General features: G+C 38.8%; 1 protein-coding gene across 5 annotated transcripts in view; it reads left to right on the top strand.

The window, feature by feature from the left end:
* The first annotated feature begins 2694 nt into the window (after positions 1 to 2694).
* Positions 2695 to 14872, top strand: part of Shal (Potassium voltage-gated channel protein Shal) — a 188496-nt gene continuing 176318 nt past the window's right edge. For 4 of the 5 annotated variants that reach the window (XM_090175807.1, XM_090175816.1, XM_090175799.1 and 1 more), the window contains exon 1: positions 2695 to 4788. In XM_090175807.1, coding sequence (XP_090031933.1) covers positions 3674 to 4788 — 1115 coding nt within the window. In that variant the 5' untranslated portion in view covers positions 2695 to 3673. The remainder of the gene's footprint in view (positions 4789 to 14872) is intronic. The other variant, XM_090175793.1, reaches the window with a different exon arrangement.

The raw sequence follows: 14872 nt of genomic DNA, 5'->3' as shown, positions 1-14872 counted from the left end.
GGTCCGAATATTAGTCGAATATAGGCTCAAATATTATTCGAATATAGGCCCAAATGTTAGTCGAATATAGGTTCTAATATTAATCGAATATAGGGCCAAATGTTAGCCGAATATAGGTCCTAATATTAGTCGAATATAGGCCAAGATATTAGTCGAATATAGGCTCAAATATTAGTCGAATATAGGCCCAAATATTAGTCGAATAACAGGTCTAAAATTTTAATATATAAACAGTAGAACATAATTATTTAATGACGTCATAGGTTACCTATGACGTAAATGAAAACTAAAGCTATCTGCTGAGACCCAACTGACCAATGACGTACGTTTTTTTGTATATAGAAGTGCCCTATAAATTCTTTTATTCTAGCCGTCAACCACCGCCAAGTTAGAGCACTACCATAGAAATTTCTTCCTCCAAATTATTGAATATTTACAGAATATTTACCCATTATTTACCGAAATTTTACTCATTACTTACCGAATATTTACCGAATAATAGAAACGTTACTCGATTAATGGCTATAAAAGTCGCTTGATAACTTAGGCCTAAGGTGGTGATTATGATTATTATTATTATTATACAATCAAATACCAAAAAAGGCGTGATACGAATATCGAGACTATTATTTGTCTCGATAGTCGACCGAATTATTTGGTTAATTCGGTTATTCGCGCAGCCTTATATGTAAAGTAATGACGCGTAAGAATGCCTCTGTATAGACTTGGAAAAATAAACTAGCGTACCGAAAACTGGATAATGCGCCGCTTGAAGCGCCACGGCGTCCGATATTACAAAGATTTACATTAAAATATTAAACACGCGCGCACTATAATAAGCGAAAGACGTCAGGAATAATATCTTTAATCTCGTCATCGAACGTTTTTACGTGCGTGCTTCGATTTGGCTGGAAATGTATCGAAATTATCTCGGTAGGGGCGCTGGCGTATGATGCATTTGCTTATGATTCGATTCCAATTAATAGTTTATTCGTCCAAGGTTTCACACGGAATATACAATAGGTGTTTCCATAAAATAAAATAATAAAAAATTAAAAGTGTAAAATGTTTTTCTCCGCGCCATGCACGAGCTTAAGCTTTTAGTACTTTATTGGTACGCGCGTTTCGCACGTGGACTTCTAATTCCAAAATCTTTATCGACTCGAGCGCACGCGCTCTCTATCGTTAATAACTATAGCTAGTGACGTAGAAAAGAAATTTACACGTGACCTCCCGTATTTTATAGAAACACCCAAAAATTAAAAACTTCTTATATTTATCTATGGAAAAGGTTACCATGGAAATTTAAAAATTCTTATATTTATCTATGGAAAAGGTTCCATTGAAATTTAAAAATTCTTATATTTCTCTATGGAAAAGGTTACCATGTAAATTTAAAAATTCTTATATTTCTCTATGGAAAAGGTTACCATTGAAATTTAAAAATTCTTATATTTCTCTATGGAAAAGGTTACCATGGAAATTCAAAAAATCTTATATTTCTCTATGGAAACGGTTACCATGGAAATTTAAAAAATCTTATATTTCTCTATGGAAAAGGTTACCATGGAAATTTAAAAATTCATATATTTCTCTATGGAAAAGGTTATCATGGAAATTTAAAAATTCTTATATTTCTCTATGGAAAAGGTTACCATGGAAATTTAAAATTTTTTATATTTCTCTATGGAAAAGGTTACCATGGAAATTTAAAAATTCTTATATTTCTCTATGGAAAAGGTTACCATGGAAATTTAAAAATTCTTATATTTCTCTATGGAAAAGGTTACCATGGAAATTTAAAAATTCTTATGTTTCTCTATGGAAACGGTTACCATGGAAATTTAAAAATTCTTATGTTTCTCTATGGAAACGGTTACCATGGAAACAAAAGCACGTGATCGCAAAGCAAGAATCCGCTTCTCTAAATTACGTTTGCCAATTTATAAAGTTGATGACGCATATTTCGTCACGGAATTGTAAGTGACGTAATTTCCGTCATATCCCGCGAACAAGGTATCATTACAGGAAATACTTAAACGGCTTACTTACTAGCGAATATGTTACGTATGCTAATACCTCCTTATTTACGGGTGACAAATCTGGGTTACGTTGGCATTGGGATGGAACCCGATGGGGTTTTAACCCCGAAAAGGTATTCGTCAAGGGTTGCCAAGATGCCGACCGGGCTAGTTTGTGGGTTAAAATCGGCTCCCTTCTTCAGATTGCAAAGATAGGTCAACAGAGCAATACCTTTTCAACGTTTTTCTGGCTGGGAAAAAAAGGCCACTGAAGACTCCTTCAATTTACAATTCTTACAGAATATCTGGTTGGGTACAATTTGTGTCCGGATTAACTGAGAGCTTCGGTAATCGGTACAAAGTGAGGACGCGTTGTAGTATAGTCATTCTTCTCCTCCACTCTTCGCGCTCCCTATAATTCCTAAGCTACGTTTCTACCAAACGAACAGATTGGGTACAGTTTGCGTTTGGATTAACAAGTAAGCGTTGTAGTCGCTACAAAGTGAGGCTGCATTGTAGTATAGAAATGGTTCTCCTCCGCTCTCCGCGCTCCCAGCCAGCAGAATCGCCGATCAAAGGAGAAGAGAGAGAGAGAAACAGACCCGCTTCTGCGCAGACGAACGGCGCAAGTCGCTTTCCATGATGGCGCTAAATCGTTCCCGGCGACCTCGGATTCGCGCCTGCCGTTCACCGCGCTAGTTGCCCGTTCCGGGATCAACCCCGACTCGCGCGACTCTCTGAACCGTCAACGGTTTTCGGCGTCGACCAGTTTTTCGTCGCCGCGGAATTAGGGTCTACGTTTTTGAGATAGAGAGTGAGTGAGAAATAAAATGTGAAAAAGCCGCGCTTTACGTAAAGGTGTATCAAAATGTAAATAGGCTAAAATATAATAGGGATTTTATTTTGTAAAGTAAATTCGGGGAAAAAGCTCTCTGTCGGAATCATGAAGAAACGGCGAACGACGACGGCTGGCTATTTTCGCGTCTCTCGAAGAAGCTGCGGTAGTTACGAAGCCCCCGAGGAGAAACGGGCCAGTGTTAGGCTTAGCGACTGACCGCGGACGCTAGGCTCTTAGGCTTAAAAAGGCTGAGAATATCACTCAAATTTCTTCGTTGTGGATACTATAGCGTTTTTACGGTTTCATTTCTTTATTGTTAAAAATAAACATCGTCGTGTTCTATAATTTTGTGGTTCCCAAATTTTCGACGAGGAAAAAAATAAAAAAACCCGGGTGTGGAGAAGAAAATTACCTAAATATAAAAAAATCCAAGGAGTACCGGAAAATGAAGGTAAGGTACTCGACTAGTTTTCGAAATAAGTCGATGGATTCGTGATTTCGGCTTTGTTGTTGTTTTTTTTATACGTATATATTTTTTAAAAAAAGAGTTAAAAATCGTAGTGCGTTCTTGATATCCGTGAATACGTTTTTGGTCGTTCCTTTACCGGCGATTATCGGTGGAGGTATCTAATCAACGGTGTTGTTTTGGCGTCTCTCGTAGAGGTTCCCCTCACAGGGACCTCGCGTTTACTCTACACCACTCCGCAATTCTATTTTTTCGTTGATGTTCGCGGTTGCTGTTGTCGTTGTCGTGGGCGCGCCTTAAGCCTCGGTCTTTGAAAGGTCGGTCCGTCGAAGTATCTGATTAGCGAGCATGGCTTCCGTGGCGGCTTGGCTGCCCTTCGCGCGGGCGGCGGCCATCGGGTGGGTGCCGATCGCCAACAACCCTCTGCCCGCGCCCCCCGTGACTAAAGTGACCCGCAAACGCGAAGATGAGAAGTTCATCATCAACGTGAGCGGGCGCCGTTTCGAGACGTGGCGCAACACGGTCGAGAAGTACCCGGACACGCTGCTGGGTTCCAACGAGCGCGAGTTCTTCTACGACGAGGAGACGAAGGAGTACTTCTTCGACCGCGATCCGGACATTTTCCGGCACATTCTGAACTACTACCGGACTGGTAAGTTGCACTACCCGAAACACGAATGCCTGACGTCGTACGACGAGGAGCTGGCCTTTTTCGGGATCATCCCGGACGTGATCGGGGACTGTTGCTACGAGGATTACCGCGACCGGAAGCGAGAGAACGCCGAGCGGATGCTGGACGACCGCATGTCGGAGGCCAACAACGACAAGGACATGATCAACAGCACTTCCAGGCAGCGCATGTGGCGGGCCTTCGAGAACCCGCACACCTCGACCGCGGCGTTGGTCTTCTACTACGTGACGGGCTTCTTCATCGCCGTCTCCGTCATGGCCAACGTGGTCGAGACGATCCCCTGCGGCATCAACGAGAGCATGGGCTCCGTCATGTCGTGCGGCGAGATGTACAAGATCGCCTTCTTCTGCTTGGACACGGCCTGCGTCATGATCTTCACGGCCGAGTACTTGTTGCGGCTGTACGCCGCCCCGGACAGGTGCAAATTCATGCGCAGCGTCATGAGCGTCATCGACGTCGTGGCCATCATGCCCTACTACATCGGACTCTTCATCCGGGACAACGACGACGTCTCGGGCGCTTTCGTCACCCTGCGCGTCTTCAGGGTGTTCCGTATTTTTAAATTCTCCCGCCACTCGCAAGGGCTCCGCATCCTGGGCTACACGCTCAAGAGCTGCGCGTCCGAGCTGGGTTTCCTCGTCTTCTCGCTCGCCATGGCCATCATTATTTTCGCCACCGTCATGTTCTACGCCGAAAAGAACGTCGAAGACACCACCTTCACCAGCATACCGGCTGCTTTCTGGTACACCATCGTCACCATGACGACGCTCGGGTGAGTACCACAGCCTAGTTCGTTATCTCTTAATTTACGCTTCGTTTCCTCTACTTTTCCCCACCCACCGATTCGCCTCTGCCTTTACCCATCCACCCATTGACCTCTGCCTTTACCCACCCACCCATTGGCCTCTGCCTTTACCCACCCACCAATTGGCCTCTGCCTTTACCCACCCACCCATTGGCCTCTGCCTTTACCCTTCGGCCCATTGGCCTCTGCCTTTACCCTTCGGCCCATTGGCCTCTGCATTTACCCTTCGGTCCATTGGCCTCTGCCTTTACCCACCCACCCATTGGCCTCTGCCTTTACCCACCCACCCATTGGCCTCTGCCTTTAGCCTTCCACCCATTGGCCTCTGCCTTTACCCACCCACCCATTGGCCTCTGCCTTTACCCACCCACCCATTGGCCTCTGCCTTTACCCACCCACCCATTGGCCTCTGCCTTTACCCATCCACCCATTGGCCTCTGCCTTTACCCATCCACCCATTGGCCTCTGCCTTTACCCACCCACCCATTGGCCTCTGCCTTTACCCACCCACCCATTGGCCTCTGCCTTTAGCCTTCCACCCATTGGCCTCTGCCTTTAGCCTTCCACCCATTGGCCTCTGCCTTTAGCCTTCCACCCATTGGCCTCTGCCTTTACCCTTCGGTCCATTGGCCTCTGCCTTTACCCACCCACCAATTGGCCTCTGCCTTTACCCTTCGGTCCATTGGCCTCTGCCTTTACCCTTCGGTCCATTGGCCTCTGCCTTTACCCTTCGGTCCATTGGCCTCTGCCTTTACCCTTCGGTCCATTGGCCTCTGCCTTTACCCTTCGGTCCATTGGCCTCTGCCTTTACCCTTCGGTCCATTGGCCTCTGCCTTTACCCTTCGGTCCATTGGCCTCTGCCTTTACCCTTCGGTCCATTGGCCTCTGCCTTTACCCTTCGGTCCATTGGCCTCTGCCTTTACCCTTCGGTCCATTGGCCTCTGCCTTTACCCTTCGGTCCATTGGCCTCTGCCTTTACCCTTCGGTCCATTGGCCTCTGCCTTTACCCACCCACCCATTGGCCTCAGCCTTTACCCACCCACCCACCCATTGGCCTCTGCCTTTAGCCTTCCACCCATTGGCCTCTGCCTTTAGCCTTCCACCCATTGGCCTCTGCCTTTAGCCTTCCACCCATTGGCCTCTGCCTTTACCCATCCACCCATTGGCCTCTGCCTTTACCCACCCACCCATTGGCCTCTGCCTTTACCCACCCACCCATTGGCCTCTGCCTTTACCCACCCACCCATTGGCCTCTGCCTTTACCCTTCGGTCCATTGGCCTCTGCCTTTACCCACCCACCCGTCGCCTCTGCCTCTACTATAACCCACCCACTCTTCACCTCTACTATTACCCACCCACTCTTCACCTCTACTATTACCCACCTAATCTTCACCTCATCCCTTGACCGGAACCAAGCGTCCTGCATTACATGCCTGTTTGATTGTACTTTTTTAAGGAATGGCTCTACCAATTATTTACTTCTCTATATACGTCGGCATTCGATATAATCGTCGAAATGAATCCACTTTATCGATTTTTTTAATGAATTTTGAAGATTTTGTTCTGGTGGACTTATTTTACATTTCATTGTGCATCCATTCGCGGCCATCTAACGCTTTGTAGGGAGTTAAATTCATCTTTTTTCAGAGAAAAAATCCGTTAACCTAAGTCCATCGGAGTCCGTCAATCCCAACACTACTCCGCACTCGCTACTGCCATCTGGCGGTTCAAAACCTCCCTAAGCCCTTTTAAAGCACGTCGTCGCTTCGCAAATATTCGTTACAAACTCATAAAGATTAAATATTACGAACAATAATAGTCGACGTTAAATTCCCTACGAATTTTAACGATACAGAAACCGCGCTTCGATATTACGAGTGAAACCGAAATTAGCATAAATACTAAATATTACCATTCCCTCTCTTTTTACTCTATGTCGAGTTTAATAAACGGGACAACTTTCATGAATAACAATAAGGTTCATGCTCTCGGTTTTATTAAGAATGTAGTTATTTATAGTTAGCTAGAATGGAGATCCTTGGACATCATAGTCTAATTTTCTTCCCCCTCAGAAAATCTCGTCGCTGACGTCAGTTGCAGGGAACCAATCAGATACCGGACTGATTCGATTGGTTTTTATGGGGAGGAGCTTACTGTTAGCGCGTGAGGGGGATTGGGAACAACGATAAAAAAACGTCTCAACAGTCATTCTCCACAAATAGAAATAAATACATTTTTGCTCCTATTATGGAGTTTTTAAACATATATTTCTGATATTGTAGAATGCATATTTCGCGGAAAGGTTGAGCAGGAAGATTTATTTTTATGGAAACTCTCCTGGCGCGTTATTTTAAATTATGCGCTCAGCTCTGAAAGAGTATAAAGAACCTTGGCCTGCTTCCTAGAGATAAATAATTTGTCCTCAAGTTCTTATGCGTAACCCTTTTTTTTTTCTCATCCACCCCGTTTTATACTTTAGTAAATAAATATTCAATATTTTTTAATAAATGGTACAATATTTTTTAATAAATTGTACAATATTTTTTAATAAATGGTACAATATTTTTTAATAAATGGTACAATATTTTTTATTAAATTGTACAATATTTTTTATTAAATTGTACAATATTTTTTATTAAATTGTACAATATTTTTTATTAAATTGTACAATATTTTTTATTAAATTGTACAATATTTTTTATTAAATTGTACAATACTTTTTAATAAATTGTACAATACATTTTAATAAATTGTACAATACTTTTTACAAATTGTGCATTATAATTTTACCAATTGTGCATTATAGTTTTATAAATTGTGCATTATAGTTTTATAAATTGTGCATTATAATTTTATTAAATTGTACAATAGATTTTTATAAATTGTGCATTATAATTTTATTAAATTGTACAATAGATTTTTATAAATTGTGCATTATAATTTTATTAAATTGTACAATAGTTTTTAATAAATTGTGCATTATAATTTTACAAATTGTGCATTATAATTTTACAAATTGTGCATTATAATTTTATAAATTGTGCATTATAATTTTATAAATTGTGCATTATAATTTTATAAATTGTACATTATAATTTTATAAATTGTGCATTATAATTTTATAAATTGTGCACTATAATTTTACAAATTGTGCATAATAATTTAACAAATTTTGCATTATAATTTTATAAATTGTGCATTATAATTTTATAAATTGTGCATTATAGTTTTATAAATTGTGCATTATAATTTTATACAAATTATATATTATCAAAAGTAACTTAATAACAATTTTTCAAAGTTATTTCGCAATCAAGGTTTATTTCAGCACGGAGTCCCCTAGTGTCTAAATATGTAAACAGCGAAATATATAACTGATAATTGTGAGCTCAGTTTCGAGATCAAGTCGCAGCTGGTCGAGAGTGTTGTCGAAAACGGTTTGGTAAGAAAATTAGCATTAAAACCATTACGAAGTATCATACTTATGGTTATGTTACTTATGATATTATATATCATAAATTACATAGTATATTTTATAAATATTTTATATTTCACCAAATTCCTTAATTTGTTAATATATTTATAAATCTATTCTGAAAATAATTTTAATATTTGAAAAATAGTTGTAAAGAGTAACATCGGCGTGACGTAGGTCGACGTCACCTATGCTTTTTCCTATATATTAAAAAATTGCCCTCAAAATGGTGGCCATAGCCCAAAGCTACAGAGCGATACTACTCTATTGTTAGAATTGGAGATAAGTTTTAAATTCTAAATATTGCAATTTGCGTATTTTAAAATTTCAAATATAACGTTCCGTTTAATAATAATAATTATCAGCTAGGCGCACAACCTGAGGCCCAAGTCATCTAGCGACTCTTAATGTCTAAACTATTGCCGTTAACCTCAACAAGTTTTTATGGAAAGGTGAAACCGAAGAACTCGTGTGGGAAAACCCCTCTAACCAGTGCGGAGATAACTTGAAAACTTAACGCGGAAGGAGTTTTTTCAATTGTTACAAGCCTTCCTACTACTTCCTTGCCCCCCGCAAGGAAGGCTTGTGGAAGTTACTCGGTGTAGTCTAAGCGCACTCTACCAAACAAGAGGGGTTATACTCCCTTTAAGGGAAAAGTCAGGGAATTTAAAAATGGCACTTAAATGTCAGGGAGAGATCAGCAAATTTTACGAATTTGTAAAAATTCAGGGGAAAGTCAGAGAATTCCATTTTATTTTGATACTTTTTTAAGGTAATTTTACTCTAGCTCTATGACAAATTCTATGATTATCATTTATTTCCTTGAAAGTTTGCCTAATTTTTTCAACATTGCAATAAACGTTTTTACTGAAATATAAGTCCATTTAAATTTATTAACTTCTGATGAAAGTAAAATATTTTTGCCTTAGAAAGCCGAGGAAAATCTATTAAATTTAGTGGTCAATCTGGCCAAAAATGGACATTAAATATTTTTACCACAGAAAATTTTAAAATAGTAATAAAAAATATTTTTACCACAGAAAATTTTAAAATGATAAAAAAATATTTTAACCCAGAAATTTCAGGTTTTGGGCTACTTAAGGCAAATATATATGCGCAGGAATGGTCGGATTCTGATTAACATTATAATAGTGTGATAATTATTTGAAATAATTAATTCTAAGACATTTTTTACCATAAAAAATTTAATTCCAATTACTTCTTTAAGCTTTTAAATGCAATTTTTCTTTATTAGCCACTATTGGCCACTTTTGGTCAAATTTTCCACTATCTTCCACTGCCCTGTACTTTTCTCCAAAAAGGTACCTTTTTAGGAACAGCAGGGAATTTCAATCCAAACTTTGTGGCAACCCTGTAAGAGTTACAATGTTTAAGTCCCATCTCTTTCTGCTACAAAAATTCGATTAACGAAAGGCTAAAGCTAACAAAATATTTCCTCAAATTCGCACCAGCTTTCGTTTTTTTTGTCATGATTTTCGCGTCACTAGTTCGCCCTTCCCCCCTTCGCTAGGGGGAGGGGGATGAGACACCAAAAAGAACTGTATAAAAGCGCAAAGAAATATAAGCAATCGACTACCGTCCGACATATTGATTTGTCAAGAGAAAGCTTTTGACATATTAGTCTATCGAGAAAGACAGAACTACACAAGCCTCGAGGAAAAGAGTTGTAGCGAGTTAGAGCCCCGTATGGAAAAGGGGAAAAAATAAGTACTTCGTCGTAAATCGAATATTATATTGTGGCGGGTAATGCTGCCGGTACGTCGCAACTTCGTAACGTAGGCTTTCTCGCCAGGCTTTTCGTATCGATATCGAAATCGCTCGGCAGTCTAAATTTGGCCACGTGAATTAAGGATTAGTTCGATTAGTAGAACGGGGTTTATCGGGTTTTTAGTTTTACCTCCTGTTATTTGGGGTTTTTCCTACTAAGCTTATAAATAAAATTATTTGTTTTTGATACGTGACGGGTTCGTTAACTTTTTGGGTTACCTTTAAAGGGTTTAAATTAACCCCATTGGTACCGGTTGAATTACGGGCTTTAAAAGTCGATAACTGACTTGAGACAAAGATAATATCAACCTCGTACCATGAGATTTGAATTCACAGCCTCGCACGTAGTCCATAGCGTTTTTACCCACTTCTGCTGGAACTCCGAAAATATTAACTCCATTGTTACCATGGTAACCAACTATAGATAGCGCCCTACAGTGCAAATTATTTTTATTACAATAATTTTAAATATTTATGAACCTATCTCGCAAGATATGTCATGTTGTTTAAAGTTAAAGTAATACAATCGTTGGTAATTGTTTAATTATTATGAGTTAGATGGATATATATATACTTCTGGTACAAATATTACAGTCAGTGTTCCGAAGTGGTAAATGTCAGGTGTCAAATAATGTGGCAAAAAGTGGTAAATACCGACATGGCGAATAATACTTTTACTGGCTAATATGCCAAAAAGTGGGAAATAATAAATTTTAATAAAAATAAAAAAACATACGAAAGTAAAAATATATTTGTGCTATTTTAGACAAATATACTGTATTAGTTGTCAGGTTTTGGGCTAGATACTCAATTATAGCCCAATCTAGTAATTTCTTTTGGCTATTTTTCAACTATTTTTCCTGAGTTTGAATTCGTCTGCTATATATCTTTAAGGTGTTTTTAATGGGTCTTTTGTGAAAAACTGAAACATTATCTCACATGTAAGTGATGCTACATCTCTGAAAGATATTATTTACATCATTTAAATGCATTTATTGATTATTAGTCACTATTTGTCACTTTTTGCCATATTTGCCACTTTTGGCCATATTTTCCACTTTATGCCACTGACATGGACTTTATTCTAAAAATGTGACATTTAGGTAACACTGATTACAGTCATTGGCACATGTTTATTTGTTACGAACTTCAGATTGGTACTTATCTCGCAAGATATCTTATATACTTCTGGTACAGGTTTAATTATTACAATTTAGATTGGTACTTCTCTCGCAAGATAAGTTATATACTTTTGGTACAGGTAATTAGGCCAGGCCCGTACACAGCCGCCAAAACTCGGGGGCGCTCAAATTCTTTTTGGGGGTGCCAATGCCTTGAGTCTAATCACTTTTCTCTTTTTCGTGTGTCCGGTTGTTGCCCTAAAATATCCGTCCAAACATTTTTGATAAGCTGGTTCAATATTTCTACAATTGAAAAGTTTTTCTGGTGCAGTGAGACGCGCGAAAGCAATTTTCAAAAACTATTGTAAAATGGTTTCAAATATCTACTGATACTAGCTCGCTAGTAAAAGTAATTTTCCTTTTTGATTAATATACAAATATTTTAGATCATATCTTTGGTTTACCCCCATTTCGCCCAAAATAGTTCTCCCAATTCCAATTTATCCCAATCCCATTTCTCTCAATCCCATTTCTCCCAATTACCATGTCTCCCAATCCCATTTCTCCCAATCCTATTGGTCCCAATCCCATTTGTCCCAAAATAGTTATCCCAAATCCCATTTGTCCCAAAATTACACTTGTTATAAACATGAATCTAAGTTTTATTTTAACCTACCATAAAAATATATATTACATGAAATAAGTCCAAGTAATTCTTTATATTACTACAATTAGGATATGCCTACTAACCTAACCTAACGCCAAGTCAATTCACATATTCACAAAACGGTAAACTTACTTTGTTTAGATGAGATCTAAAACCTCGCAATTACCATATATTTGGAAAATAATGATTGGGAGAAAGGGGAATCCATATTTTTGGGAATATTGATCGTTGGGAGAAATGGGAATCAATTTTTTTGGGAAAAATGGGAATACATATTTTTGGGTTAAATGAACTCCGGTTCGGAGAAATGGAATTGGGACAAATGGGACACCATGTTTTTGGGAGAACTGATAACTTTGGGAGAAGGTAAAATTGGAATAAATGGGAACATACCATATCTTTCGGTAATTGAGCAATCGATTCTTTTTGGGGTCGGTCGGATTGGGGATGCTCAAGTACTAATTTGGGGGCGCTGAGCATCCCCTGGCGCCCCCCTATGTACGGGCCTGAATTAGGCCTTTGGAACTTGCGTAGGTACAAGTTTATCGGGTTTTCATTTTTACTTCCTGTTATTGGGGTTTTTGCTACTACGCTTATAAATAGTTTTTTCCTTTTTGATTATTGACACTTTCTGACTTCCTATAAATGGCTTAAATTGACCTGTTCCTTGGGAGGACATTTAAACAAGAACTGATTTATAAATAAATTATATTTTATAATATTTAATTTATATTAATAAATTATTTTGTAGTTTTTTAGTTATATTGTAATTTTTCTCATTACTTAATATTATAAAAATTACTCAGTTTATAAGAAATTATCCTCACATCATGAAATTTATTTCGTAGTATCCGAGGTAAATGTCCAATTCTAAGGATAATTAATTTCGTAGTATCCCGAGATAATGCTTAAATCTGAGGATAATTAATTTCGTATTATCCGGGGTAAATGTCTAGTTCTGAGTTAAATTAATTTCGTATTATCCGGGGTAAATGTCCAGTTCTTAGACAAATTAATTTCGTAGTATCCGGATGAATGCCCAAATCCGAGGCCAATTAACTTCGTAGTAGCCATGGTAAATGCCCAAATCCGAGGGCAATTAATTTCGTAGTAGCCATGGTAAATGCCCAAATCCGAGGGCAATTAATTTCTTAGTATCCATGGTAAATGCCCAAATCCGAGGCCAATTAATTTCGTAGTATCCATGGTAAATGCCCAAATCCGAGGCCAATTAATTTCGTAGTATCCATGGTAAATGCCCAAATCCGAGGCCAATTAATTTCGTAGTATCCATGGTAAATGCCCAAATCTGAGGCCAATTAATTTCGTAGTATCCATGGTAAATGCCCAAATCCGAGGCCAATTAATTTCGTAGTATCCATGGTAAATGCCCAAATCTGAGGCCAATTAATTTCGTAGTATCCATGGTAAATGCCCAAATCCGAGGCCAATTAATTTCGTAGTATCCATGGTAAATGCCCAAATCTGAGGCCAATTAATTTCGTAGTATCCATGGTAAATGCCCAAATCCGAGGCCAATTAATTTCGTAGTATCCATGGTAAATGCCCAAATCCGAGACCAATTAATTTCGTAGTATCCGGGTAAATGTCCAGTCCATCTTCTACGGAATTTATATTTTGGTTCTGGCGTACTTGGCTTTCAAGGGAGGGAGGGAGGGAGGGGGGGATGTTAAAATTAGGTCGCTAAAAATAGCGATCCACGGTATTATTTCCCCTTGAAGGTTTCCCTTCCCTTCGCGCAGGCCGTAGTCTGTCATAATCGGTTAAGGACGCCATCTTTTATTCAACATTTCTTTTTCACTCTCTGTTTTCGACGTAAACAAAGGGATCTTTTGTGAAACCCGGCTGCGGAAGGGAAAGATGTTTTTTATCTCCAGCGTGAAATTTGCAGGAGAGTTGCCAGTTTTCAATTCGCGCCAATGTGTGGCTGTGAAAATTGTTTTATTAAAGGAGTTTGTTTTCGCCTTCTGAAACTTCCGCCACTTCTCAGCTAGTCGGGGATCAAGAAAAAAATGACACTCGACGATTAGGGCAAATTCCGCGCCTTAACCCTCATTATCTTGTTGTCAAGGCTACAATCGAGATCCTTGTTTACCCCTTCCGCTCGGAATTTAAGGTCATTTCTTTGTCAAGGTCGAGATAAATTATAAAAAAGTTACTTCGCAAGATAGTTTTCACTCTACAATTGAAGTACAGTCTTATTCACTTCACTAGCTACTACTTTACTAATTTTGTCTTGCAGATATTTTATTTACTTCTGGTACATGTTTAATTATTACGATTTAGATAATAGGCTTTTCAATAAAAGGCGTTCTCTTTTCTTCCCAACCTCCTACGCGCATGCGCCCGAGTCATTGAATAAAATAGAATTTATTTTGGTTTTATTTTTAAGTTGATTGCGCGCGCGCATTTTTCGGGATGCGCGTGCGAAATTGTTTTAGCCCTTGTTAGTCCAAGAGCCCATGATAAAATAAGCATGTGATAAGGTACACGATGGGTCAAGGTATTTTTTAATTAGGTTAGTGATTTGAAACAAAGAACTGTTTGTCTAACGGGTCAAAGTGGGGGCTTATAAGATTAAAAACTAATTTCGAGCACCTCCCAAATTTACATGTATAAGACAAAATTACTTTTTTGGTAAGAGCACGTTGAGACCAATCGAATGATACCAATATCAGGTCATATCAATTTTCAAGGTCACCGGAAGTGACGTCACGTGGTTCGTATTTCCGGAAAGCCCCCACTTTGACCCGTAAGACAAAGAGTTCTTTGTTACAAATCACTAACCTAATTAAAAAATACCTTGACCCATCGTGTACCTTATCACATGCTTATTTTGTCATGGGCTCTTGGTCTATGTATTCTGAAGTATTTAGCAGCGCGCGCTTTAAATACTTATTTATTTATAATAACTTATTTTTTTTATAATAATAACTTATTTATTTATAATAATAACTTATTTATTTATAATAATAACCT

The sequence above is a fragment of the Leiobunum rupestre genome, chromosome 1 (assembly GCF_980474605.1).
Source record: "Leiobunum rupestre chromosome 1, qqLeiRupe1.1.hap1, whole genome shotgun sequence".
Lineage (NCBI taxonomy): Eukaryota > Metazoa > Arthropoda > Arachnida > Opiliones > Sclerosomatidae > Leiobunum > Leiobunum rupestre.
Note: the sequence above shows the minus strand (reverse complement) of the source record. Positions and strands in the feature narration are given on the sequence as shown.